At 53.3% G+C, this 25,230-nt stretch overlaps 1 protein-coding gene and 1 long non-coding RNA gene across 8 annotated transcripts in view; one reads left to right on the top strand and one right to left on the bottom strand.

Annotated features, from left to right (window-relative positions):
- FANCC (FA complementation group C) overlaps positions 1 to 12,226 on the top strand; it is a 272,848-nt gene extending 260,622 nt beyond the window's left edge. For 4 of the 6 annotated variants that reach the window (XM_079789829.1, XM_079789831.1, XM_079789830.1 and 1 more), the window contains one exon: positions 577 to 4,699. In XM_079789829.1, the coding sequence (XP_079645955.1) occupies positions 577 to 1,212 (636 nt within the window). In that variant the 3' untranslated portion in view covers positions 1,213 to 4,699. Of the gene's footprint in view, positions 1 to 576; positions 4,700 to 4,952 lie in introns of those variants that run through there. The other 2 variants (XM_079789833.1, XM_079789832.1) reach the window with 2 other exon arrangements.
- LOC307110618 overlaps positions 1 to 25,049 on the bottom strand; it is a 34,205-nt gene extending 9,156 nt beyond the window's left edge. The window contains exons 1-2 of one of the 2 annotated variants that reach the window (XR_013814463.1): positions 24,681 to 25,049; positions 22,011 to 22,618 (exon numbers count right to left, since the gene is read on the bottom strand). This is a non-coding gene — a long non-coding RNA (uncharacterized lncRNA). The remainder of the gene's footprint in view (positions 1 to 22,010; positions 22,619 to 24,680) is intronic. The other variant, XR_013814464.1, reaches the window with a different exon arrangement.
- Between the last annotated feature and the right edge of the window lie 181 nt (positions 25,050 to 25,230).

Raw genomic sequence — 25,230 nt, 5'->3', positions numbered from 1 at the left:
CAGACCTATAACAATCACCTTTAGTATGTGGATGCCACAGACTTGTGACCTCTGCTTGGGCTTTAAACATGTATGAACAGATGGTCCAGCATCTAGAACAAAACTGTGTGTGTGCGTGTGTGTGTCCTCCCCCACCCTGCCCCCAGAGATGGCAACGGGAACTGCTCCTCATCAGACAGGGCCCGGCAGTCTGGGCGCATGGGCTCCCGCTGATTTGTGGCCGTGATAGTGAGCGAGCCCTCAAGGAGCCTTTTGTTCTTTCCCCACAATATAAAACCTGACTGCATTCTGCTAAGGACTTTTCTCTGTTTCTTTTCATACAAGAAAAGGTCAGGTCCTGGCCTGGTGCCCAGCTGCTTAGTGAGCAAGACGAAAGAAAGTCAAGAAAATTCCATTACGCCCATTGGGTTTGTTTGGAGCGGTGTGGAAACCCGGACACGGGCGGCCTCCACCCACCCTCCCTCGGGCCCTGGTCCTCTTCTCTTTGAGCGGATGCCTCCAAGTACCAAAGAAATCCCGGAACTCTGTATGTCCCAACTCTTCCTAATCTCTCACCTTTGAAATGACACTCCCCAGGCAGAGGTGAAAGCAGTGCTCGGCCACCTCAGGAAGCTGCTCAGAAGCCCGACCCTCTCGGCCAGGGATGTGCAGGCAGCAGCTGGAGAGCGTCCAGGCGGGGCCTCCAGGCCGCTGGCCTGTGGGCAGCTGATCAGGCACCTCCTCCTGAGCTTCCTGCTCTGGGCGCCTGCAGGCCACGCGATTGCCCGGGAAGTCATCAGCCACGTAAGTGTCCCCGTTTTTAGCGTTCTAATTTTCATTCGCATTTCGCCCAGGGGCCCGCCTTGGAAGGGTGTGTGTACCAGGATGCTGTCCACACATGGATGGCCAGAGAGGAGGTGGACAGCGGGGACGGACCCCAGAGCCTGCCCCGGGAAACACCACGTCACAGAAGAGACAATGGAGGCTCAGAGGAAGGAGGGGACTTCTCCCGGGTCGCAGGGGGAAAGCGAGGTCTCCTGTCTCCCAGCTACTCTCTTTGTCAGTGCAGCCTCCCCAGGATCCCCGAGGAGCAGGCTGTGGGAGGATGCGCAGTGCTGTGCAGAGAAGCCATGGCTAATAGGCAGGGCCGTCCCCAAGCCCCGTGAGGCTCCCAGGGGGGAGGGGGAGGAGCAGTCCCTGCGTGGGCTAGCGCGGTGCCTTTTTAGGAAATGACCATAGAAGTGCAGACAAGAGAAAAAAAACCAGACAAATGGAATTTCATCAAAATTAAAAGCTTTTGTGCATCAAAGACAACTCACAAATAAAGGAAAATATTTGGAAATCACATATCCGATAAGGGTTTGGTGCCTAAACTACACAGGGAATTCTTACAACTCAACACAGAAAAACAGCCCATTTCAAAAATCGGCAATGGATTTGAATAGACATTTCTCCAAAGAAAATGTACAAACGGCCACTAAGCACATCGAAAAATGCTCATTATCATTTGCTATCAGGGAAATGCAAATCAAAACCACACCACTCACATCCACTAGGATGGCTGTTATCAACAAAACAGCCCAATGGAAACAGCCCAAACGCCCATCAGCAGGTGAACGGATACCGACACGTGGTCTGTACACACAATGGACTATTCAGCCTTAAAAGTGACGTTTTGACATGTGCTGAGACATGGATATACCTTCAGGGCATCACGCTAAGTGAAATAAAAGGACAAGTATTATATGATTCCACTTACATAGGGTACCTAGAACAGGCAAATTCACAGAGACAACACGTAGGGGTTTCGGGGGGCTGGGGAGGACGGGGAGTCAGTGTTTCAGGGGCACAGTGCCTGTGTGGGGAAAGGAAAAGTTCTGGGAGTGGCTGGTGTGACGGTTGTACAGCACTGAATGTACTCATGCCACTGGATAGCACACTTAAAAAATGGCCAAAATAGCAAATTTTATGTTTATTTTACTATGATAAAAATGCTCATCAAAAAAGGTTTGGTTTTGCTTGTTATTGCCATAAATATACATAACGTACGGCTTGGTGAGTTTTCACCAACTGAAGCACCGCAGCCAACAATCAAGATGGGCTATTCCAGCGCCAGAGGTCCCGCGCCCTCCGGGAAGGCTGCGTCTGAGCGTGAGCGTGAGGGCGGTCACAGTGACACGCGGCCGCCCAGAACCCGAGAGGCTCTCCGCAGTCCCATGAAACAGCCATGGGAGCGGCGGGCCGTCTCCCAGGAGCCCAGACAGAAGCCATCGCAGAGCGGGCGTGGCCAAGAGCAGAAGAGGACTTGTTGTTGTGTGCGGGGTGCCACCGCCTCGGGGGCTCCAACACAGTGACCGATGGTGTACTTTCATAAATGCACACCTCACTTCCTCCCACCCTCTGGACGGGGAGATAGAGGTACGTCTACAGAGCTTGTCCAGGAGCAAGGTGTCATAGTCACTGTCAGCCACTCCCTCCGACAGGTGACCAAGGTCAACGTCAGCAGGCTAAGTTGTGTGGACAGTGTGCCCCTGGATGTGCCCCGGACTAACCCTGAGGGAAACAAGCGATGGCCCTGGCCGGGCCCTCAGCTGCCCCGCAGCCCAGGACCAGGGAAGCCTGAGGGACCCGCAGCCCAGGCCGCGGGCGGCAGCTGGCTGAATGGATGTGGGACCTGGGATGGGATCCTGAACAAAAGAGGACGTTAGGGAAAGCAGGGGAAATCTGAATAAAGTGTGGGTTTTTGTTAATAAGAATATATCAATCCTGGTTCATCAGTTCTCAAAGAGGTCCCACACTAACGTAAGATGTTACCGAGTGGAAAACGGTGTGGGCATGTGTCTCTCTGTATTACGGTTTCGGTAAAATTATACGTCTAAACTGTTCGATAAGTTATTTTTAAAAGTCACCAACAGGCACTTCCTGAGAGCCTTGGCAGCAGTTTCGTCACCTGACCTCCAGCCCCAGCTCTGGACACCCGTGGAGCCTGCCCTCTCCCTCCTGCGCCCTGCCTGCCTTTCCCGTGCTGTCACCTGGGATGGGAGACCAGGCCCGGCACCCGGGGAGAGGAGGGAACCCGGAGGAAGCTGCTCTGAGACGCCCAGTCTCCGCTTCAGTTCCTGACGGGCCCGTCCCAGGACCCAGCCTGCCTTCCCAACGCCCCGCCTCAAGTTGCACCCCCAGCGGAGCCGCCCTGTGGGAGTCCAGGCCACTGCACCTGCCAGGCCACCGCCCTCGCATGTCCCAACCCCGAGGCTGAGGGCACAGAGACCAGGCGCATCTTCGTTCCGTTTATAAGTCAGCTCAGCTGAAGACAGTTCCCTAAGGATCCCACGCAGGGTTTCTCCCCACACTGCCGCTCAGCAGGCGGGCCAGCGTGCTCGGGTGCCCATGGTAGCCAGAGCCTCCTGGGTGTGGCCTGCAGATGCTCCCACACTTCCCGCTGGCACAGCAGCCTCCCACCTCCAAGGCGGCCACAGTGGCCACGTGCAGGCTCTGCGGCTACACGCACGCAGGAGGGAGCGGTGCTGGCGCCACCTCGGGCTGCTCCCCCCCCCCCCCCCACCGCCTCGCCTGGTCCTCTCTGTGAGCACCCTGCAAGGAGTCCTGAGCCAGGTCTGCTTGGCTGGGAGCAGGGGTGGCCAGCCAGTGGCAGTATTGGCTTTGAATCTGACCCGAGCAGGGCCAGCTCCCAGGCCGGGGTCCTGGTTGTGTCCCTCTTGTGGCAGCATTAGCTCTGGAGAGCCGTGCACGCCCCAGGCGGGGGCCGCAGGGGCTGCAGGTCCGAGCCCTTCTCTTCACGGCCTCTGGCGCCTTCTCTGAGGGGCCCCCTGGCTGAGCGGCTGCCCTTTAGTCGGGGTGCCTGTGCCTCCTCCTCCGCCATCTGCCGCCCTGGCCTCTCACAACGGGCTGCTCCTCGGCTCCTCCCGGGGCCCAGCAGGGGGCCTGAGTCAGAGTTTCCACCAGTCTCACCGTCAGACGTTGCCTTTGCCCGAGCTGCTGCTCTCTGCCCCTCCTCCCCGGTCCCCAGCTTCAGTCCCCTGCTCTGCGCCTCCGATGGGGACCAGGCCAGAGCAGCCTGTCTGGCGTCCAGATCCCTCCTGCCCAAGGCGCACCTTCTCTGCCTCGTGTCCCACTCGGAGCTCACCTCGCGCGCCGGCTCCCAGTGCCTGCCTTGCCCGGTGACAGTCCTGGTGGGCTCCCTGGGCTGCACCTGCCAGAGGCCCGGTGTGGAGAGGGCGAGGAAGCTGTCCCTGCTGCTCTGGCTCTTTAAACATCTTGTTGAGGGTTCAATATAAGCCGACCCTCACAACCAATATATAGATTACTGAAATGTCAAGCAGACAGCTGCTTAATGTGGCTTGTGTCTAAAAAGCCACAGTAAACTCTTCGTGCAGCTAAATTGTAAGATTCTTGCCCTTCCCTTTTTTGCTGAATTGACATTCTTGGGAAAACACTTACGGGCACCAACAGCTCCATCTCTTGAGGCCGTATTCAGCAGAACTAACAATTCCTGCTTCTCTCACAATCAGGTGTTAAAACCTTAGGTGCCTTTGAAACACAAATGGGCCCAGTCGCTGGCCCAAGAACGCCATTTATAAAGCTGTTTGTGTGAAAGCGGGTGGCATTTTCCCTGCAGCTTTTCTCATTCTCATACTAGTGTCGAGCCCCAGTTCCTGGTGTGCCTTTGCTCCCCACAGCAAGTAACCCCAAAGCTGCACCCCCACCCCCCCACCCCCCCCCCCCCCGCCCCCCCGCATCCCAGGAAACAGTGCCCGTGGCCTCCGCGTGAGAGGGTGCACCTGCGGAAACGCTGCTCCCCCAGGGCCAGCCTCCGAGCGGTCGTGCCCTGCTGGTGCCCTCGGAAACCGCTGACAGGAATGCGCCGCCTCCGGCAGGACAGGGTGGCTGGCTCACTGGACAGAGGAGATGTGTCTGGAGGGTTGAACTTGGCTTCTCTTGTCCTCATTCAGGTGGCTCACACTGAGGAGACAGCCCAGGAGACCATCGGCTTTCTTGACCGGACCTTGTACAGATGGGATCGTCTTTGCCTGGAGGCCCCGGCATCGAGACGACTGGCCCGGGAGCTCCTTACAGAGCTGCGTGCACGTCCAGCGCAGGCCCGTTGACCGAGCCCCGCCCTGCGGGCCAGGTGCGCGGGGCAGGGATGCAGCAATGGGTTCTGTGGCCTGGGCGCCCTCTGTGAGTAGTCAGTCAGCCGGAACTACCCTGGCAAGACCTGCTAGGAGAACGCTACACAGTGAGGAGACCGGCCCCTTCGCCCAGACTCAGTCAGGTCTACCCACTGATGACTGGAGTTTACGCCTTTAGCGTTCTCTTGACCAGCTCAGCTGGTGTCAGAGAATCACTAAGGAAGGCTCGGATGGGAGAACCGATTTTTATTTCTTTTTCCCTTATCAAAACAAGATGCACAGCTATTATCTAAATGTTTCAAAGTCTTCGGACCAAGAAATGGGTCACGAACCACTGTTCAGTTTAGAAAGTAATTTCGCCCCTTTCCCCAGGTCTGTTTTAGAAGTCAGGTCGTTGTTGCTGGTATTCCTTTGAATCCACAGGATCTGAGAGAAAGCACTTTTCTTAGGTCTCTAGCAAGAATTGCCCATGGGCACCGTGAGCGAGCGGACAGGGCCCACTGGTCCGTGCTGCCTTGGAGAGCGACACCGCCCGGCCACCCCGTGGAGCCAGTCTGTGCTAAACACTGGCTGCTGCCACAGAGCCCGCTGCCCCGTGGCCTCAGAGACGCTGCCGGAGGGCGAGGACTCGTTCCAGAGACACCAGGAAAGGGTGTCAGCAGTTACCTTGTTAAGTGAACTGGAAATGGAAATTTCTAATAAAGAATTGGTAACCCCGAGATTAATATTATTTCACATCATTTAAAGAGTGTATCTCTTCGGGTTTATTCTAACTTTATCGACGGTATGCTCTTCTCTGTATCTCCTGTGTGTCAAGTGAGAAGACTGGATGTCCACTTTGACTTGCAGATTGCAATCTCTGGAGCTCCCTCAGGCTTGGCTCCTGCTGGAGGTGTTGTTAGCATCAGTGGCTAGGTATTAATGAAGAGAGAGAGCAAAGGAAACCTGGCATTATTCAGGTTAATCAATGAGGCAGCATAAGCCTGCTTTCCTAGGAAGTTGCTGCATTCATAGGCACCCCAGGGGGTCGCAGCCTAGCCCAAAGGGGGTGAACACCCCGCACTCCCCTGTATAGGGAGGAAGGACCTGCTTTTCAATCTCCCCACCCACTCACCCAGCCTGTGGGGGAGGTGAGCACATGCCCATGGGAGCCCGGAGGCAACCATAGAGGCCTGTCAGTCCAGCCTGGGAAAGGGATCGGATTGGATAGAGGGCAGAACCCCAGAATATCTAGGAAGCAGATTGGTTAGAGGGTGGGCCTAGTGCAAGCCCGGAAAGCTTGAAAAGTTGATTGGTTATTTTGAAAAAGCTCCTGGTCCTTCCCAAACCCAAAATAATATAATCCCAGCTAACGAAGAGCTCTCGCCCCTCCCCCTTTCTCTCTCTCCCCCCACTCCACCCTCCTGGTAACAGGCACTGGCCCCTTTAGTTTGCTTGTTTTCTCCATAGCAACCATGTGGCCCTAGCAGCTGCCTGGGGGCCTGAGCACAGCGCCAGGCAGGTCAGCACAGGGACAGGACTGAACCACGGTGCTCAATGTCTGGACATGGGCCCTCTTTCTGGTCTTGATGGAAACAAGACAGACTGTTTCCACAACAGGAAGGATGGAGATGACACTGGGAACCCAGGGCAGCCTTCTGTTTCCACCTCAACGACTTACCACTCAGCCTCAGCCTCCCACCCTGAGGATGCCCAAACGCTGTTCTCAAGACTCCATGAAAGGAACAGTAGGAGTCAAATGTTTTTGGATTTGATAGAGGTTGAGCTTTGAGAGTAAATACTTGTTTCAGTAGATGGATCCACATGAAGATCTGGAAAATTCCAGTAACTTTTAACCTGAGCCTTCCTTTTGTTGAAAGGTGTCGTATTAAAGTATTTTATCACAACTGCCATCATCATCATCACTTTCACACGCTTCAGCTGGCGTTGACGCCTCCAGTGTGGACTCTGCCATGGAGGCTGTGACCAGCCTCTGTGGGCCAGTGTGGTAGCTGCGAGCGACCCCTGAAGGGGCCCCCCGGAACTGCCTCCCTCTGGGGGGTGCTTTCACGTGGTTCAGGGTCCGGGCTCTGGAAGAGGGGCTGCACGCAAATGAAAGAGACGAGACAAGAAACCTCGAAAAAACGAAGTTTCACCAGCAAGGTGGGAAAAAGATTTCACCAGGTAGGTGGGGACACTGTATAGGTGGGGAATTTCACCGCACGCAAGCCCACGGTCAGCTGCAGAAATCGAGATCTGTAAGTAGGGTGGGAACGTATATTTTCTTTAACCAGGCTAATGGGGCAGAATTCGATTAAAGAGTAAGAAACTTTATTATAGACTTTTGGTTTGCATGCTTAAGGAATTAAAGTTTCAGAAGGTATTCTCTTACAGTTTTTGCTTGATGTTATTATAGAACATAACCCTTGGTTTCCTGAAGATCTTGAATGGGAAAAAATTGGTCAAAATTTGAAAAAAGCTCAGCAGCAGGGAAAAAACTTGCCTCCAAACTGTTTCTCCTTGTGGAACACGGTATTTCATTTGCTAGAGCCTTTTAGAGAGGCTAAGGAGGATAAATCTCCTCCCCTTGCACCCTCCGCTCCTGAAGAGGAGCAAAAAGAAAAAAAAAAAATTGGAGGAATGGCCTTCATGGCCCCCTCCACCTCCATCTCCTAATCCTGAAATGTTTAATTCACTGTTAATAGAATCACTTGTGCAAAGAGCTATCCGAGAAGGATTACAGGAGAAATTATGAATAATATTTCTGAAGCATTCGTAGCTCCTTATGATTGGTATTCTCTGGCTTGTGCAACTCTGGATGGAGGAGATCATTTACTATGGAAGGGAGAATTTTTGGAGAAATGATTCGAGCATGTCAGAATGTGGGGTCAGGCACTTTTCATGCAAGTTTACTCGCTGCCGCTGTAACAGTGGGGAATAAAAGGTGTTATAACTGTGGAAAAACAGGACATTAAAAAAAAAATTACTAGGTCTTTTGGCGAGCCTGTAAAATAGGCGCCCACTCTCAAGAGTGTTATTAAGTCTCATTTTGCCATGTTTTTATTTCACAATCCATCATTTAAAATTTAGACAAATGAAACATTTCCCAGAATTGAGGGATGCATCTGGGATTCCTGTACCCGTGAATAGAAAAGCAAGCTTAAGAAAAGGCGCACGCTCCGCCCGAATTTGGGTGACTTCTTGAGCCCCAGTCTTTTCACGGATGCTACAGAATAAACCAGACTGCTGCTTCTTTTAAAAGATGGCAAAAATGACACAAGGAAAAGATACAGGCTGTATTTAGGCAATAGGATTGTTTCCATAATAATGACAGTTCTTGAGTAATAATGTATTGCATTCCAAGGTTGCCTCCCAAATCTTGGAGGCACTCCTGTTTTTATAAAATAAAATAATACTTTAGCATTGAAGCCACTAAAATTCAACAAGTTATCTGTGTTACAATATTTACCAAAAGAAAATACCTTGGATAGTAATTAGCTTTGAAATCTTAAAGTTGCTAGAACATAAATAATAAAAATAACTAAAATAAAGTATTTGTGGTAAAGCTTTTCAGTAATAATATATCAACGATAAAGGGTCAGTCGCTCTTCTCCATGTAAAAGCAGAGAAGCCGGCGGTGGCAACGTGTTATCTCTTAGGAAAAATGTGGCGGTTTTAAAATTCCCCTCCCCCTGCCTTTTTGCCAGAAACATAGTTTTCCAAAGCCTTTAGTAACTTAAGACTTTAGAACATTGCTAAATTAAATAATAAAAATTATTGGACATCTGGGTATTTTAAAATAACAAGATACTAAAATATTAATCTAAATTTGCTTCATATGAAAAAATCTAGAGGATAGAATTTAATCTATTTGAATATGCCTTGTATTTTATTTGAAATATATCCTTAAAAATGTAAAAGTATTATTAATTAAAGAAATGCTAAGTATTTAACTTGCTACCTGAAATTAGAAGCTTCTAAGGAAAAGCATAGAAAATACATTTCTTCCAATAAGATGGAAATTAATAAAAAATTTTAGAGACTGTCTCAGAACTATTCTGAAGTTAATAAATGTCTACACCCCGTTTTTCCCCGTAGGAAGCATGACTCTGATTTATCTTCATAGAAGATTCCCCCAGACAAAGGGAGGTAAAGGCAACTAGAAAAGACCCCAACCCATTTTTATTTTTTATTTTTGAATAGTCCATTGGTAATATACTGAAATTCTAGAGAGGGGCAGTTCCCAAACCAGGGACAAAAGACATTGCTTTGGTAATTTTTAATGCTGGACATTCTCTGGTGTAAACTATTAAGTGTGTTCTGCGTGCCTGTATAAGAGTGTTGATGTTTTTGTGTCTCTTTGTTGTTGTTTAATTTGTTGAAAGAAGAGGCAAGTCCCGCTTCGGGGAAGCCTAGTTGTGTGTGATGGGGTTGAACGCATGAGAGAGATTGCAAGAACGTCCCAGCAGCTGCCGAGAATTCTTAATCTTGGGGGCTCTTCTTGCTCTCCCTCTCAGGGTTCAGCCACCAGAAACAGCTAGTGAGATTTCTGTTTGTCTGCAATATAATTTTGACTGTCTATCTTTTAGGGATTTTGGTTTGCTCTTCCCTTGTTTATTGTGAGAATAAACAAATCATCTTTTCTGTCAAAGAACAGTTTAAACAGCCGCCATTTTGGACTGTGTGACTTGGCAGCCGCCATATTGGCCACATGGCTTGCTGCTCCCCTGGGGGCCGCCATCTTGAAACAGCAAAGGACAACCCCTCCCTTTGAATTAGCCAATCGGGAAAGACCATGCACCTGAGCTCCAATTAAGAGCAAGGGACAGGTCACGTGCCTTGTTAAGGCACTCTGCTTAAGAAAGGAACTTGCAAAGATTCAGAGCCAAGTTCAAACAGGAAACTTTCAGGGGGTAGCATGTGTCCAGTCAGGGACACCGGGCAAGCCAAGTGTCATGATTCCCTGTGGGGGCGTCTGCCAGTGATACTCTGGGTATTTGCATTTCACAGATAGGGAGTTTATGAATTATTTTCAATGCTCATTACACTGCTTGCAATAAGCCATGTGCCTCATTTTAAAATCTTACATATTACTTATTCTTTATATGCTGAAATTATAATTGAATCTAAGTAAAGTCTAGGAAAATTACTGAAACCTCCCATAATCCCTCTGTATATGTAAATAAGCCAAAGGGGATACTCTTTAAAAATATAATTCTAAGCTTAATAAAAAGGAGAAATTTAAAAATTTTTAAATCTCTTCTGCTAATATTTACAGGGTAAACTAAAGATTGTTGTTAAAATACTAAATCTGACAATAATTACAGTCACCATAAATGAAAAACTACTTGAGCCCTGGCCGGTGTGGCTCAGTGGATAGAGCGTCGGCCTGCGGACTGAAGGGTCCCGGGTTCGATTCCGGTCAAGGGCACATGCCTGGGTTGTAGGCTCGATCCCCAGTAGGGGGCGTGCAGGAGGCAGCCGATCCATGATTCTCTCTCCTCATGGACGTTTCTCTCTCTTTCTCCTTCTCCCTTCCTCTCTGGAATCAATAAAGAAATATATAAAAATTTAAAAAAATTAAAAATTACTTGAAATATATGGCTTTGCGGCAGTATTTGTTAAGATCTCAAAAAGCAACCATGTTTGTTACATTTGTTGCTTGGTATAAAAAAGAAAGACAAAGATTTTTAAAATGAAATTCTCTAAGTGTGGCCTAGAAATTACTCTGGAAGGAAATAAAGGGAAGTTTCCAATGTCTGGAAAACTATAATTAAAAGTCAATATATTAGGCCTCAAAAGGAAAAGTAAATAATTTGTGTTTTTGCCTCCCTGACAAAGCTTATGTAATGTTACTCAAAGACTAATAGCAGAAGCTTAATTAATGTCATTTACTGTCCATAACCTAGGATAAGTAAAGTTAAAAAAATAAATCTTATTTCAGATTGATTTAAATTTGTTAATTAAAATAAAGGAATATTCATAAAAAAACGTTGTTGTACTGGGCAGGAAACTGTTCCTGAAGCATTGAGTAATTTTTTACTAATGGTTTATCTCATAGTTCAAAAACTGATTAACATGCAATGAATCTAAAGCAGTCATATTTCTGTGCATAAAATTAAAATTAAAAAGTTATCAAGACTGCATTGCAAAATTTCCAAAAGCCTCTTAATAGTATTTAAATCCAAAAAGGAAGGGGGATAGTGGAATAATCCCCTGTGAGTAAATTACATCAAGAAAAATTTTTACTTTAAAAATTATTGTAATGTTGAGACAAGACACCCATGAAAACACACATGGTGTCAAAATAAGCCAAAGGAAAATGGTTTGGGCACAATGAAAAGAAAGGATTCCAAGTCTGGTTTATAGAAAAGATTCCTTTATTAACCTTTGGTCGAGAATATGTTTGTATATTTCCAGAAAACTCTAAGCCTGTGTGGATTCCTGAGAGAAACTGACCAGATTGCTCCAGCCATGAAGACAAGAGGAGAAACAGTCCAGAGATGGAAATGGTGAAGACGCCTTGCCATACTAGCAGTCAGCAGCTGTGTGTCGCTGCTGGTTGCCCAGCACCAAGCCAGCGAAGGTCGGACCTGCATTGCCACCGTTTGCCCACCATCCAGAACTAGCATATCATTGCTGGCCTGTACACATAAGGAACTGTTGGACATTGAAATTGGGACTCAAAAAACTGTTGGCCCAGAAAGAGACTTACTACAGACTGATTCATTTGCCTCTCAGCATAACCACTATTGCTTGTCTAATTTTTGTTCTCATGTTTATTTCTAGTCTGCAATTGTGGAATGAAGAGTCTTAAAAGAACTCGAACCCTTCAGGCAGCATTCACTTTTCAAGATTTTTTAAGGAAAAGAAACGGGAGATGTGGGAAACCGCCTATTGTCTTCACTAGCAGAGAGGTATGAACAAGGATCTCGGAATGCTGGTGACCCTTGAGCTCTGGCAAAGGTCAGAGCTATGCACCCACTGTTTAGTCGAGACAATGGTAGCTGAAGCAACTTCCCCACCAGACAGTCATGTAAATCCTTACTGAGAAAATAGTCTGCCTGTTACTGGAAATTGCCTGCCTAAGGGCTGTGGTTGTATCCAAAATTGAATAAAAAGATGGCAAGGCCGGAGCCCAAGCAAAGTCCTTCCTTTTGAGCTGGGCTTCCGCCTGGCCCCCCAATATTTCCAAATTATTATTTCTTGTCTTGTCTCTTTTCATTTGTGTGCGGCCCTCTTCCAGAGCCCGAACCCTGAACCACGCAGGACGTGGGAATTCACAGTGGACACCCATTCACACTGTATTTTTTAAAAATCTTTACTGTTGAGAGTATTACAGATGTCCCCCTTTTCCACCCTCCACCCAGTTCCCACCCTGCCCCAGGCCTTCACCACCCTACTGTCTGTGTCCATAAGTAAGATCTTTGGTTAATCTCTTCCCATCCCCCTCTCCCCTTCTCTGAGATTCGTCAGTCTGTTCCATGCTTCCATGCCTCTGATTCTATTTTATTCACCAGTTTATTTTATTCATTAGATTTCTTGTTCATTTATTTTTATTTATAAATTCAATTGTTGACAGGTATTTGTTGCCATTTTTTATCTCTTCCACTTCCTCCTCCCTCCTCCTCCTCCTCTCCTCCTCTCCTCTTCAAGAATACCCTTCAACATTTAATGTGATACCAGTTTGGTGGTGATGAACTCCTTTTGCTTTTTCTTGTCTGTGAAGCTCTTTATCTACCCTTCAATTCTAACTGATAGCTTTCCTGTGTAGTCTAGTCTTGGTTGTAGGTCCTTGCTTTTCATCACTTTGAATATTTCTTGCCACTTCCTTCTGGCCTGCAAAGTTTCTGTTGAGAAATCAGCAGACAGTCATATGGGCCCTCCCTTATAGGTAACTAACGGCTTTTCTTTTCTCTTGCTGCTTTTAAGATTCTCCCTTTGTCTTTAACCCTTGGCATCTTAATTATGATGTATCCTGGTGTGGGCCTCTTTGAGTTCCTCTTATTTGGGACTCTGTGCTTCTTGGACTTGTAAGTCTATTTCTTTCACCAGGTAGGAGAAGTTTTATGTCATTATTTCTTCAGATAGGTTTTCAGTATCTTGCTCTCTCTCTCTTCTCCTTCCAGCACTCCTATAATGCGAGTGTTGGTGTGCTTGAAGTTGTCCCAGAGGCTCCTTACACTATCTTCACATTTTTGGATTTTTTTCTTTTTGCTTTTTTTTTCATTGGGTGTTTTTTGCATCCTCATATTCTAAATCATTTATTTGATTCTCAGAATCCTTTGCTCTACTGTAGGATCCCTGTAAATTTCAGTTATGCTTAATTTCTGACTGTAACTTTTTCATGTCTTTTACGTTCTAAGATCCTTGAAAGTCTCTTGAAAATCCTTGAGTAACCTTATAACCATGGTTTTGATCTCTGTATCCAGTAGTTTTCTTGCTTCCATTTACTTCATTTGTGACATGTGTCTTTGTCTCCACATTTTGGCTGCTTCCCCGTGTTTGTTTCTATGTATTAGGTAGAGCTGCTATGTCTCCTGGAATTGGTAGAATGGCCTTGTGTAGTAGGTGTCCTGTAGGGCCCAGGAGCTCAGCCTCCCCAGTCACCAGAGCTGGGCACTCTAGGTGCACCCCTTTGTGGGCTATGTGCAAAGTTTGTAGTTGAGCCTTGATTGCTGTTGGCATCACTAGGAGGAGTTGACTTCCAGGCCAGTTGGCTGTGAGGACCAACTGCTACTGCACTGGGAGAGCTGCTGTGCAGGAAATATCCCTATGGAGCAGGACTTGCTTCAGTGGGGCTTTGGTGCTCACTGAGTCTGCCTCTTGAGTGTGCCAATTCTGGATGTTTAGTTATAATCTGCTATGGTCTGAAACTGTCCACCAGGTGCACTGGCTTGGGCCTCCAGGGAGGTCAAAAGTCAGCCACTGCCTGGAGCCACCTGCAGATGGCTGCTATTTGCTATTTGTATTGGGCTTAGAGGTGCCCAGGTGAGGCCCAGCTGTGAAGCAAGGCAGGCTGGTGCTGGTGCCAGGTCTTGGTTTTATTGATAGGCTTGGGGCACGCTGTCACCAGCTGCTGCTTGTTTGAGAGGTTTTAGCAAAGTCTGAAGCATGAGCCAGGACAGGCCATTCATATGGAAAAGCTGCTGCAAACAGCTTGGGTGGGGCTGCAAATTTGATGGGGCCGGGTCTCAGGGAATCCCCAGGGTGAAGCGAACAGTGTGCTCCAGGCTGATGGAGACTCAGATATGGCTGCCAGTCAGCCCTGTAGACAGGGAGGTCTCAGCACAGGAAGAGTGACCCCCGCGAGGAAGCTGTCCTCTAGTCCCTGCCCCAATGCCAGACAGTCCAGTTCCTCCCTGTATGTGTCTGGGTCCCCCAAAGCTGCTGCCTGGTGCTAGGAGTCCCAGTAAGTTCATGCACTGGCCCTTTAAAAGGAACACCTGGGTCTCCAGCAGCCTGTGTGTCACTCAACCACAATCCCTGCTGGTTTTTACAGCCGTAGTTGGGGGACTTCTCTTCTCAGCTCTGGGACCCTAGGCTGGGCATCTGTTGTGGGGCTGGGACCCCTTGCTACTCATGGGCAGCCTCCACAGAGGTGATCTCCCTCCTGATTCAAAAACAGCACCCGTAGGTATCAGACCAGCCGGTTCTGCACCTCCACCCCCTCCTACCAGTCTCACTGTGCTTTCTCCTTTACTTCTCTAATTGCAGGACTTCCATTCCACCAGCTTTCAGGTGGTTCAGAATGCTGGTTGTTTTGTATTTTAGTTGTAATTTTGATGTGGCTGTGGGACTACCGGCATTTACCTACACTGCCATCTTGGTCTCTCTCCACACTGCATTTCACAGCAAACAATATAAACAAGATCATTTTCCACCTCAGCTTTTGAAGGTGCATTTATGGAAGATTCTTTCCTGCCTTGACTGCACCTCAGCCTTCTTGTTGTATCTCTCAGTTCCTGTACAGTTCCTCTAAGCTCTCCCAAGCCTTGGGCATTTGAGATGGCAACTGAGCAGACCGAGCGGGCAAAGCTGTGGCCTGTGCCGGTGAAGGCCCCGCAGCCCGGCCCTGGTCCATGAAGGCCCCGCGGCCCGGCCCTGGTCCGTGAAGGCCCCGCAGCCCGGCCCTGGTCCGTGAAGGCCCCGCGGCCCGGCCCTGGTCCGTGAAGGCCCCGTGGCCCGCAGTGCCTTGTTGGAGTGAGCCCTCCTGAGGGCTTTCATCAGGAGAAACCAGCCCCTGGTTTGTTGATGACTCTGTCTTCTCCCCTTGCCCTTCCCATCCGGCAAAGGTGCTAACAAGGGGAGGAAGGCTCCACTGTGAACGAGGACAGCAGCATGGGTGGGCAGCTTGCTCCTTCTATCCCTCTGGGAGGGGACTGCACAGTGCAAGGGTGGGCGTCACACCCACCCCTGGAATCCAGAGACAGATGCCTTGTGGGTCCTCGGCTCCTGAGCAAGCCCAGGCCCAGCCGCCAGGAATGAGCCGTCAGGCAGAGGTTAGGCCAGGGAGGCATTCAGTCAGCTCGCCCTCCTCATCCAGGTGCCTTGGATTTGGGGAAAGTCTACATATTGGGGTTCTCTCAGTGTTTTGAAAGAAGTTCAGGGACGTAGGGTCCAGCTAAAATGCACAGCGAAGGCCCTGGGAAGCCTCCGGCCTTGACCCTCACTGCAGAGGAGAGCACTGAGGCTCGCGCCGCGTGTCCCGTGCAAGGCTCACCCTGGAGGCGCTCCCGGGGTCGCCCAGTGTCTGTGCCAGGCAGGTGCCTGCCGCTGCGACCAGCAGCATGCCCGATGAAGAGCGGCTTGAACAAGGAAGAAAGTTGATGGCCTCAGACACAGAAACCCAGAAAACTGGCTCATTCCGCTGCTCTACAACGTCACAGACGTCACCCTGGCTTTCCTCTCCGAGTTGCAAGAAGGCTGCCCAGCCCAGGCTTTGCTGACAACATCCAAGAAGGAAAGGGACAGCTGTCTCCCTGTCTTTCCCACCAGCCACACCAGACCTGCCCTCCCCTGGGCCGGGCCAGGCAGGCTCAGCAGGACGTCGTGGGTTGTTCCCACAAAGCACAGCCCACCTTCCTGCTCGCTCTGCTCCTCCCCAGACGCCAGGCCCTTGCGCCCAGGCTCCTCGGAGGTCCTGAGAGGGGCCTCGACCTGCTCCCCTGGTGGCCCGCTGCCCCGTTGGCTGAGGCCAGACAGCGTGGTAGGCTTTTTGAATGTCCCTCTGCTTCCTGACCTGGGACACGGGGCCTCTGATCGCACCCAGAGTACCAGGGGCAGATGGCATGTGGATAAGCCTCTCCCTGGAAAAGCCCTTGCTGAGAGGCCACCGGCGGCTCGGTATTATTGACGGCATTAGCCCCGCTCTCGGCCCCACTTCCCGCTGGTGGGACCGGATGGGAAAGTGCCCAGGGACAGGAGGAAGCCACGTTTCCTGCTGAAATGGAGGAGTGACGCACAGGGACTTGAGGGAGCAGAGAACTGAGCCATCCTGTCCCTAGGGGTGACGCAGCCCTGCGGTGAGTGCGGAGCAAGGGAAACGGACAAGGAATCCAAATCGATGGTTTTCCAGGGAAGAAGAGAAAGCCTGTTCACCGCTGCTCTCCTTGCCTTCTTCCTCCCTCTCCACCTTTACGCCCTTACCCACCCAGGAGTCCTGTCATAAGTGGGCCTCTCTCCTCGGCCCCGGGCCCGGCCTAGGTGGGCTCCGTGGACTGCGAAGCGATCTAAGCTACCGGTCACCACACCATCTCACTCCAGAAGAACCAAACGAAGGCCAGGTAAATGCTCGTAATTCTCCTGAATCCACCCCACGGTTTGTTCACGCCGTGGGCCCCTGCCTCTGGAGCACACACCTCCCTCCTCCCAGGCCAGACTCACTTGGCGCTTGCGTAGGAAACTTCTGCACTTTGACGCCCAAGTTCCACGTTCGTAAGTTTTCTAAAGAGCAAGGGCATCTCATAAATCAACGTGGAAAACCTCAGTGGCCCCGGGGCCTCACCGTGTTGAGGCTGTGGGATCGGCAGGATTCTGGGAGATTAAGAAACTGCTCACCTGTCCGAATTCAAATGAGGACTCAGAGACAGACTTTTAATACTCCGGAGAGTGGCTTCCGTTCCATTACACTGGCACACGGGGGCGGGAGCACAGCCTAGTCACTCAGTCCCTCCGCCGGTGCCGCCTGCTTCCCCACACGAGGCCTAGGTGTGCTGTCTCCCCGGGGCCATTAACAATGGGGCCGAGGCCTTTCTCGCTGCCTCCACCGCCCCGTCCAGCTGAGGCGGGCGCCGGGGGTTCCGCCTGGTGCTGGCCCCCGTGCACAGGTCTCTGTTCTTGCACCCTCCCCCGCCTCCCTACGCTGTTTGCCCCGGGACATTCAGCAAATGCCACCAAAAGCCGGCCATGCTGGCGACGGGCCACAGAGCCCGTTTCCTCAGAGGCACGAACAGGAGCAGGCGCCATGGAAGAAGGGACTTGACCAGGGGGATGGGAAAGCCCACAGGATGTGGGACAGACGAGGTAGTGCTAGCCAGCCAGCAGCAGCGCCCAGCAGCCTCCGCTAGGCACCCTGCGCTGTGTCCCAGGCCCCTTGGGCACCATCCAGGGGGTCCCCCACGTGCAAGGAGGGGTCAGGACGCAGGAGCGGGAGAGAAAAGCGCCCACAGCGCCCTGGGCATCTGCTTCAAGCCTCTTGTCCAGCGTCCGAGGGGCGAGGCCACGCCACAGCCAGCGCTGCGCCAGGAACGGCGCCCGGCCTCGCAGGCCCCTCGCGGCCTCGGAGCAGGAGCCGCCGGCGCAGGCAGGGCAGGCGCAGCCCTCCCGCCGGGCAGCCCAGCCTCGCCACTCGCTCCGGGCGGCGGGGGGCCACTGCTCTCACTGGTAGCTGTCTCCTGGGAGATCGGGGTCAAACGGGGCCGCAGAGACATGACGGCTTTAACAGGGTCCTCCTAAGATAACGACATACTCTAACCGGAAGTCACCCGGAAGAGGAAGCCGTTCCGAGAGGGAGGCGTGTGGAGGAGAAGCAGGCAGGGCGCACCTGGCGAGTCCGGAGGCCCCGAGAGCGGGCACAGGCTCCCGCCGCGGCCTCACATCCTCCCTGGGCTGGGCCACCCTCCCTGCGGTTCCCCTTGGCTGGCGGAACGTTCTAGGGCTTCTCCTCACCCCCGACCTCCTGCTGGTGGGCACCTCTGCCCTGTGCGCCTGGCTCTGCTGGGCTTCCGCAGTCAGCTCTGTGCAGAGCGGCCGCCCCGCCATGCGCGGCTCCGGGGCCGGCTGACCAGATGAACACATCCCCAGCTGCTTCCGCCAGCGCCACCCACCCCCAAACCCAGTCTCCCCATCCTTCTGGTGACGCAGCCCAATGCTGTCCTTCCTCTGGATTCCTCTCTCCCACCCGTCGCAGGCCAGCCCGAATCTGACCGTTCTGCCTCCATCGCTGCTGCACGGTCCGCCTGGACGCTGCCCAGCCCCGCTCTCCAGTCTCCGGAACCCTTCGCGGGTGAACGGCACACTGTTCAGGGCATTTCAGAAGCTCCCTCTTCACGGCGAGCTCAACGTTCTCATGGCGTTCGAGGCCCTGCGCACCCAGACCCCCTTTCACCGTCTGACTTCACCTCCTAATCTTCTCTCTAACACACACCCCCCCAGCTCCAACACTCGAGCCCCCCGGGCCTTTGCAGGGGCTTTGCTGACCACCCCACCACGTGTACAGCCAGTTCCCACACCTGCTCAGTCACAGCCTGGCCACCCACTGACAGTACACCCCACCCTCACCCTTTACCCCGCACCACCTTCCAGACGCCACCTCGGGGTCATGCTTACGCATGCGCAGTAACGATGGTAACTTAGGTGAGTGTTCACTCTCCCATGGCCATCTCCCCACCAAGGCCTGGAACAGTTACAGGCACACAACAGGTTCTCAATAGATACCTGTTAAATGCACCTGTCCTGGGCTCCAGTCCATGCTAAAGGCTTCCATCCACAGGGAAACGGTGGGTGGGAAGTCAGGTCGGATCTGGACTCCTGGGATGAAATGTCCGTCCTCGCTCTTTACCAGGTGCCAGGCCCGGTCCTGCTGGGGCGTGTCCTCCAGAGCAGGCGATAGCAGTTCTGGCTGGAAAGGGAGGGGCGGCAGGAGGGCGGCTGCCACTTGGATAAATAAAAAGGTCCCGTATAAAATCGGAACTTCCCTACCCCCATCCTGCAGAAAGAATGTGACGTTTCATGTAGAATCCCCACTGCATCCTGGGTTTGTAGACGTTCACATAAACCCTGTTTTAGCCTCGGGCCCTCCCCACACCCAACGGCCCGCCTGGAGGGTGCAGGTTCAAAGGCCCTGGGGGACCACTGCCTCAGGGAGGCTGCTTGGTCCTCTGGGAGGAGGGGTGCTGGGCAGAGGGTGGGAGCACCCTGAGGCTCCCCACATCACTGCAGACTTCCAAGAATCCAGCATTTCGGTCCTCAAGGCCCTTTCTAAGCAAGATGCAAAACCCAGAAACCACAGAAGAAGAGGGATAGCATTGATCATACCGACAAAAAAACAAAGTAACCCGAACCTAAATACAAATGACAAACGGGGGAAAATACTTGCAACACAGGACAGAGAGCGGATTTTTTCACTTCTAAAGTGCTGCTTTAAATCAGTAAGAAAAAAGCCATCAACACAGACACTTTCTGGCCAGGATACAAACATGCACACAAATCGACAGCAGGAGAAATACACGCACGACTTTAAAACCTTTAAATATTTAACACAGCTTACGAGAAATGCAATTATTTCCCACCAGGTGGGCAAAGACAAAAAGCTAACACAATTTTCACACCTTGGAAACAGTACTAGCAAGACCCTCAGGGATCCGTCCATCCATGTTCACAGCAGCATTTTCACAAGAGCCTAAAGGTAGAACTGCCAAATGCCCTTGACAAGGGAATGGACAAAACGGGGTCTACACATACAACGGAATATGATTCACCCTTCAAAAAGGAACGAAATTCAAACATGCTACAACATGGATGAACCCTGAGGACATTTTGCTAAGTGAAATAAGCCGGTCACAAAGGACAAATACTGCATAATTCCACTCATGACATACCGAGAGGGAGTGGTGGTGGTCAGGGATGGGAGTGCAGGGAGGGAGGGAGAGGAAATGGAAGGTTAGTGTCTAATGGGGACAGAGTTTCAGCTGGGGAAGATGAAAAAGTTCTGGGGATAGATGGTGATGGCGGCAAAACAATCAAATATTAAATAAAGATTATATATATATATATATAAGCTGTATCCAGTAACAGAGTCCAGTTCTTCAGAGGTGCCTGCCTGTTTCAGGTTGCAGGGACCCCACCACAGGGAGCACATCCAGGAACTAAAGACACACTGCACCTGCGCACACGCATAGGCCCAGGGCCACAAGCTGAACCTGCGCACAGGCCCAGGGCCACACGCAGCACCTGGGCACATGCACGGGCCCAGGGCCACACGCTGCACCTGCGCACACGCACGGGCCCAGGGCCACACGCTGCACCTGCGCACACGCACGGGCCCAGGGCCACACGCTGCACCTGGGCACACGCACAGGCCCAGGGCCACACGCTGCACCTGCGCACACGCACGGGCCCAGGGCCACACGCTGCACCTGCGCACACGCTCAGGCCCAGGCCTACACGCTGCACCTGGGCACACGCACGGGCCCAGGGCCACACGCTGCACCTGCGCACAGGCCCAGGGCCACACGCTGCACCTGGGCACACGCACGGGCCCAGGGCCACACGCTGCACCTGCGCACACGCACAGGCCCAGGGCCACACGCTGCACCTGCGCACACGCACGGGCCCAGGGCCACACGCTGCACCTGCGCACACGCACAGGCCCAGGGCCACACGCTGCACCTGGGCACACGCACGGGCCCAGGGCCACACGCTGCACCTGCGCACACGCACAGGCCCAGGGCCACATGCTGCACCTGCGCACACGCACGGGCCTAGGGCCACACGCTGCACCTGCGCACACGCACAGGCCCAGGGCCACACGCTGCACCTGCGCACACGCACAGGCCCAGGGCCACATGCTGCACCTGCGCACACGCACGGGCCTAGGGCCACACGCTGCACCTGCGCACACGCACAGGCCCACACGCTGCACCTGGGCACACGCACGGGCCCATGGCCACACGCTGCACCTGCGCACACGCACAGGCCTAGGGCCACACGCTGCACCTGCGCACACGCACAGGCCCACACGCTGCACCTGGGCACACGCACGGGCCCATGGCCACACGCTGCACCTGCGCACACGCACAGGCCTAGGGCCACATGCTGCACCTGCGCACACGCACGGGCCCAGGGCCACACGCTGCACCTGCGCACACGCACAGGCCCGGGCCTACACGCTGCGCCTGTGCACACGCACGGGCCCAGGCCTACACGCTGCACCTGCGCACACGCATAGGCCCAGGGCCACACGCTGCACCTGCGCACACGCACGGGCCCAGGCCTACACGCTGCACCTGCGCACACGCACGGGCCCAGGGTCACTGACCGCAGTGTTGTTTCACAAAGCTGCGTAGTGGCTACAACTCAAAGGCTCATGGGCAGAGGGCTGCTTAACACATTGCACACCAGTAGTTTTATTGCTAGCTTTACCCAGTGGCCAGATCAGCTTCTATTGAACGAGTACAAACAACGTTTTACAAAGTATCATACTTTAAAAAAATATTAGCTTGTAAGAACGTGTAATAAATAACTTCAAAATGCAATGGGTGTTTAATTTTAAGGCGTGCCTTTGCCTTAAACATTTATGTGAAACACTGTGTAATATGAAAACACGAGGATGCTCGTGATCCGCCCGCAATGTGTTAAGTAAAGGAAATCAACCTTTAAAGAATACGTAGCACATACCTTTATAATTGATGTCAGGCTGTTATCAGGATTTTGCATAAATTCATTCATTTAATTCTCACAGTCACGCAGCGAACTTATCCAGGGTTAGAGGACACAGGCGCAGAAGGTGCACAGCCGGCTCCTGTCGGGCAGGGCTCTGAACACCGGGACCCGTGGGCAGCTGTGTGTCAGTGCCGCTCAGGTATGTGACATTCAGACAAGAGCCATCAAATGGAGGCCACGGTCCACAGCCTGGAGCGGCTCGGTTCCATGGGAGCCGGTGTGTGTCTGCTCCCAGCTGTGCGGAGAGCGGAGGGTGTGGCCCTGTGTTTGCCGGAGCAGGGCGGACTTTCCCGGCAGTCCCCACCAGCAATGGGCTTGGAGCAGGGACAGGTGGACAGGGGGAGGGACCCTCACCTTTTGCTCACAATCGTTTACATTTGTTTGCACATCCGACGTACGCCAACCAAGCTGTGCTGGCCAGTGAGTAACGGAAGGCTCGCCTGGCCTGTCCGAGAGGCTCACATGACGCCGAGAAGGGAAGGAGGCCAAGCGCCGTGTGACAGCAGACGTGCAGAGCGTCCTCACCGCTCACTCAGGACTTACGTGCTGCACCGGACAGTTTCCTGGGAGAAGAAGACTCTCATTGTGGTTGGATCCATGAACCCCAACACAGTGGGAGGCTGGCCTACGCCTGGGCTCCCAGGGCCCCCAGTGGATCAGCAACCTCCACAGCTGAGGGTCCCTGGCTGGCTCTGCCTCCCGCACCTGCTGGGGCCGCGCTGCCGCCTGCTCCCTCACGTGTGACTTATTAAAGCAGATACAATCCTAAAGCTACAGTTCCTTTCCCTTAAGTTTCGCCTTTCCTTTGTAACCCACAAACGCGCACACGTGTACCATCCCCGCACCAAATACTAATGGGATCCTATTCAACCTCCTATTTCTCCACAGGCACTTTCTTCTAGAGCAGGCATCCTCAAACTACGGCCCGCAGGCCAAATGCGGGTGTTTTTGCCGTTTTGTTTTTTTACTTCAAAATAAGATATGTGCAGTGTGCATAGGAATTTGTTCATAGTTTTTTTTAAACTATAGTCCTGCCCTCCAACGGTCTGAGGGACAGTGAACTGACCCCGTTTAAAAAGTTTGAGGACCCGTCTAGAGCCTCCCTCTTTCAACATAACTTGTGTTAAAAAGTCCTGGAGGCTTAAATTGTGCAGCCGAATGTGGAAACCCAGCCGGCTGGGGGTAGAGAGCGGGGGTGGGGGTGGGGGTGGGGAGCAGGGGGGGCTCACCCAGGGCGGCCCCTCCCCCCCACCTTTCAAATCTGGCCAAGGCTCCTCTCCTGCCTGAGGACACACTTCTGCTCCCAAGGTCCCCTGAGACAGGGGAAAACTACTTTTCTCAACAGAAAAGAACTTTCCAGGACTGTGGACTCTGAGCGATTGCACCTCCCAGACCACCCCACAGGCAAAAGCACCTCCTGGGCTGAGGGAATAGGGCAGAAGGAGCTGGTGGGGCAGTGGGCAGAGCCCCCTGTCCTCGCCCTCAGCGCAGCTGCAGGGGTTGGTGAAGTGGCAGCAGCCAGCACAGGCTGGGTGAGCCCAGGTGGGGATGGGGTATGAGGGACTGGGGACAGGTCTTTGGAGTTTTCCTGTATCCCACCCCAGTTCTTGGGGCTGAGAAGCCAAACCCCTGAACCTCTTTATCTCAAAAGACACTTGGCAGGGACCAGATTAGGGTTATGTGAGCTGTCTGCAGAAGGTGGAAACGTGGTCATTTCTGCATTCGGCCTTGCTGTACACATACACGTGCATACACACACACGGGCACATGCACACACACATGTGCACACGCATGTGCACACACATGCACACTTTTTTTCTCACTTCCCAGGCCCAGCCCCTAAGAGTGGGCTCTTGCCTCTGCTGTGATGACCACCCCCACCCCCACCAGGCAGCCGGCCTCAGAGGCCAAGCGCTAGTCCTGGGAACCCTGTATTCTGGTGGCTTCCTCGGCCCGGACTCAGCTCTGGCCTCAGTCTTTTTTCACACCCATTAGTTAGCAGATTGAGGGAAGATCTATAAAGCACGGCCCTTGGAGAGCCCCCAAAGGCCTGCCTCCACCTTAAACCCTCAGGGCCCAGCCAGGCAGGGGCCAGGTCACCGTTGTCATCAGGATAGTGGCCTGGGGGTTACAAGCTCAGCCCTTCCCGGAGCGTGGCCCCCGGGCACTGCCCCAGTGCAGGAGCCCTTCCAGCCCACCAGGCCTCCCGGCCGCCTGCCCAGAGCCCCGGGGGCTAGGTGGGCCACCGCCGGCCCGTGTGTGGACGGCTGGGCCCTGCGGAGGCTGCCCGTCTCTGCTCTCGGAAGTGATTCGGCTCAGGATGCCCCGGGAGGGGGTGCTCCAACTGTCTCACCCCAAAGGCACCGCCTGGCACAGTGCCAGGGCAGCACCCTCCCTGACCTCTCAGGAACGGGGTGTGGCGGGCCCTGCCCCCCAGGGAGGCTGGGACACCGGAACTGTTGGGCAGGAGCCGTGCTGGGTCGGCGGGTCTCGCTCACCGGGGGGTGCCTCGCCCAGTGCTGGGCACCGCCCTCAGGCTCCTCACTCCCCCGGGCGGAGGCGGCCGGCCCCGGCGGAAACGGGGAAACACTGGCTCTGGGTCGGGTCACAGCTCTTCCCACCCACCTGCGCGGCCGGGTCCCTCGGGAGGCGGCGGAGGCCCGCCCGGCTCTGCAGCGGCGGCGGGGAGCGAGCCCCACGCGCAGGGGCAGCCGTGGGTCTGCGGTCAGGGCTGGGCGGGGCCCTGGGGGCGGCTTCCGCAGGGATGCAGCTTCCGTTTCCGGTTCCTGCACGCGGGCACCTGGTTCTGCCTGCTCGTGTGCCGGCTCTGACCTCGTTCGGGACGGAGCCTGTTATTTCAGGGTTCTCATTTCAAATTCCGATTAAAGGAAGTGCCTGAAACCCTTTCATCCGAAGATAGAGGCCGAGAGGGAGAACCGCCGCCTTCTCCCGCGCTTCTGTCCGTGGCCTCCGGCCTGCCTTTCCGGCCTCCGGCCCCGGCGCTGCTACAGCCCCGCACCCTCCGTGGCCCGACCACGGGTTGCGGGGTTTGCGGAGCCAGCAGCCTTCCTCGCGCAGGGCAGCTGCTCGGCCCTGAGCCCACTCACTCGCGCGGAGGACAGGGCCCTCTCCCCCCCCACGCCGTTACTGAGCCTGCGGACCCCCGACTGGAACA

Source organism: Cnephaeus nilssonii, assembly GCF_951640355.1.
Source record: "Cnephaeus nilssonii genome assembly, chromosome: 14".
Taxonomy (NCBI): domain Eukaryota; kingdom Metazoa; phylum Chordata; class Mammalia; order Chiroptera; family Vespertilionidae; genus Cnephaeus; species Cnephaeus nilssonii.
This window is presented reverse-complemented; position numbering and strand designations above follow the sequence as displayed.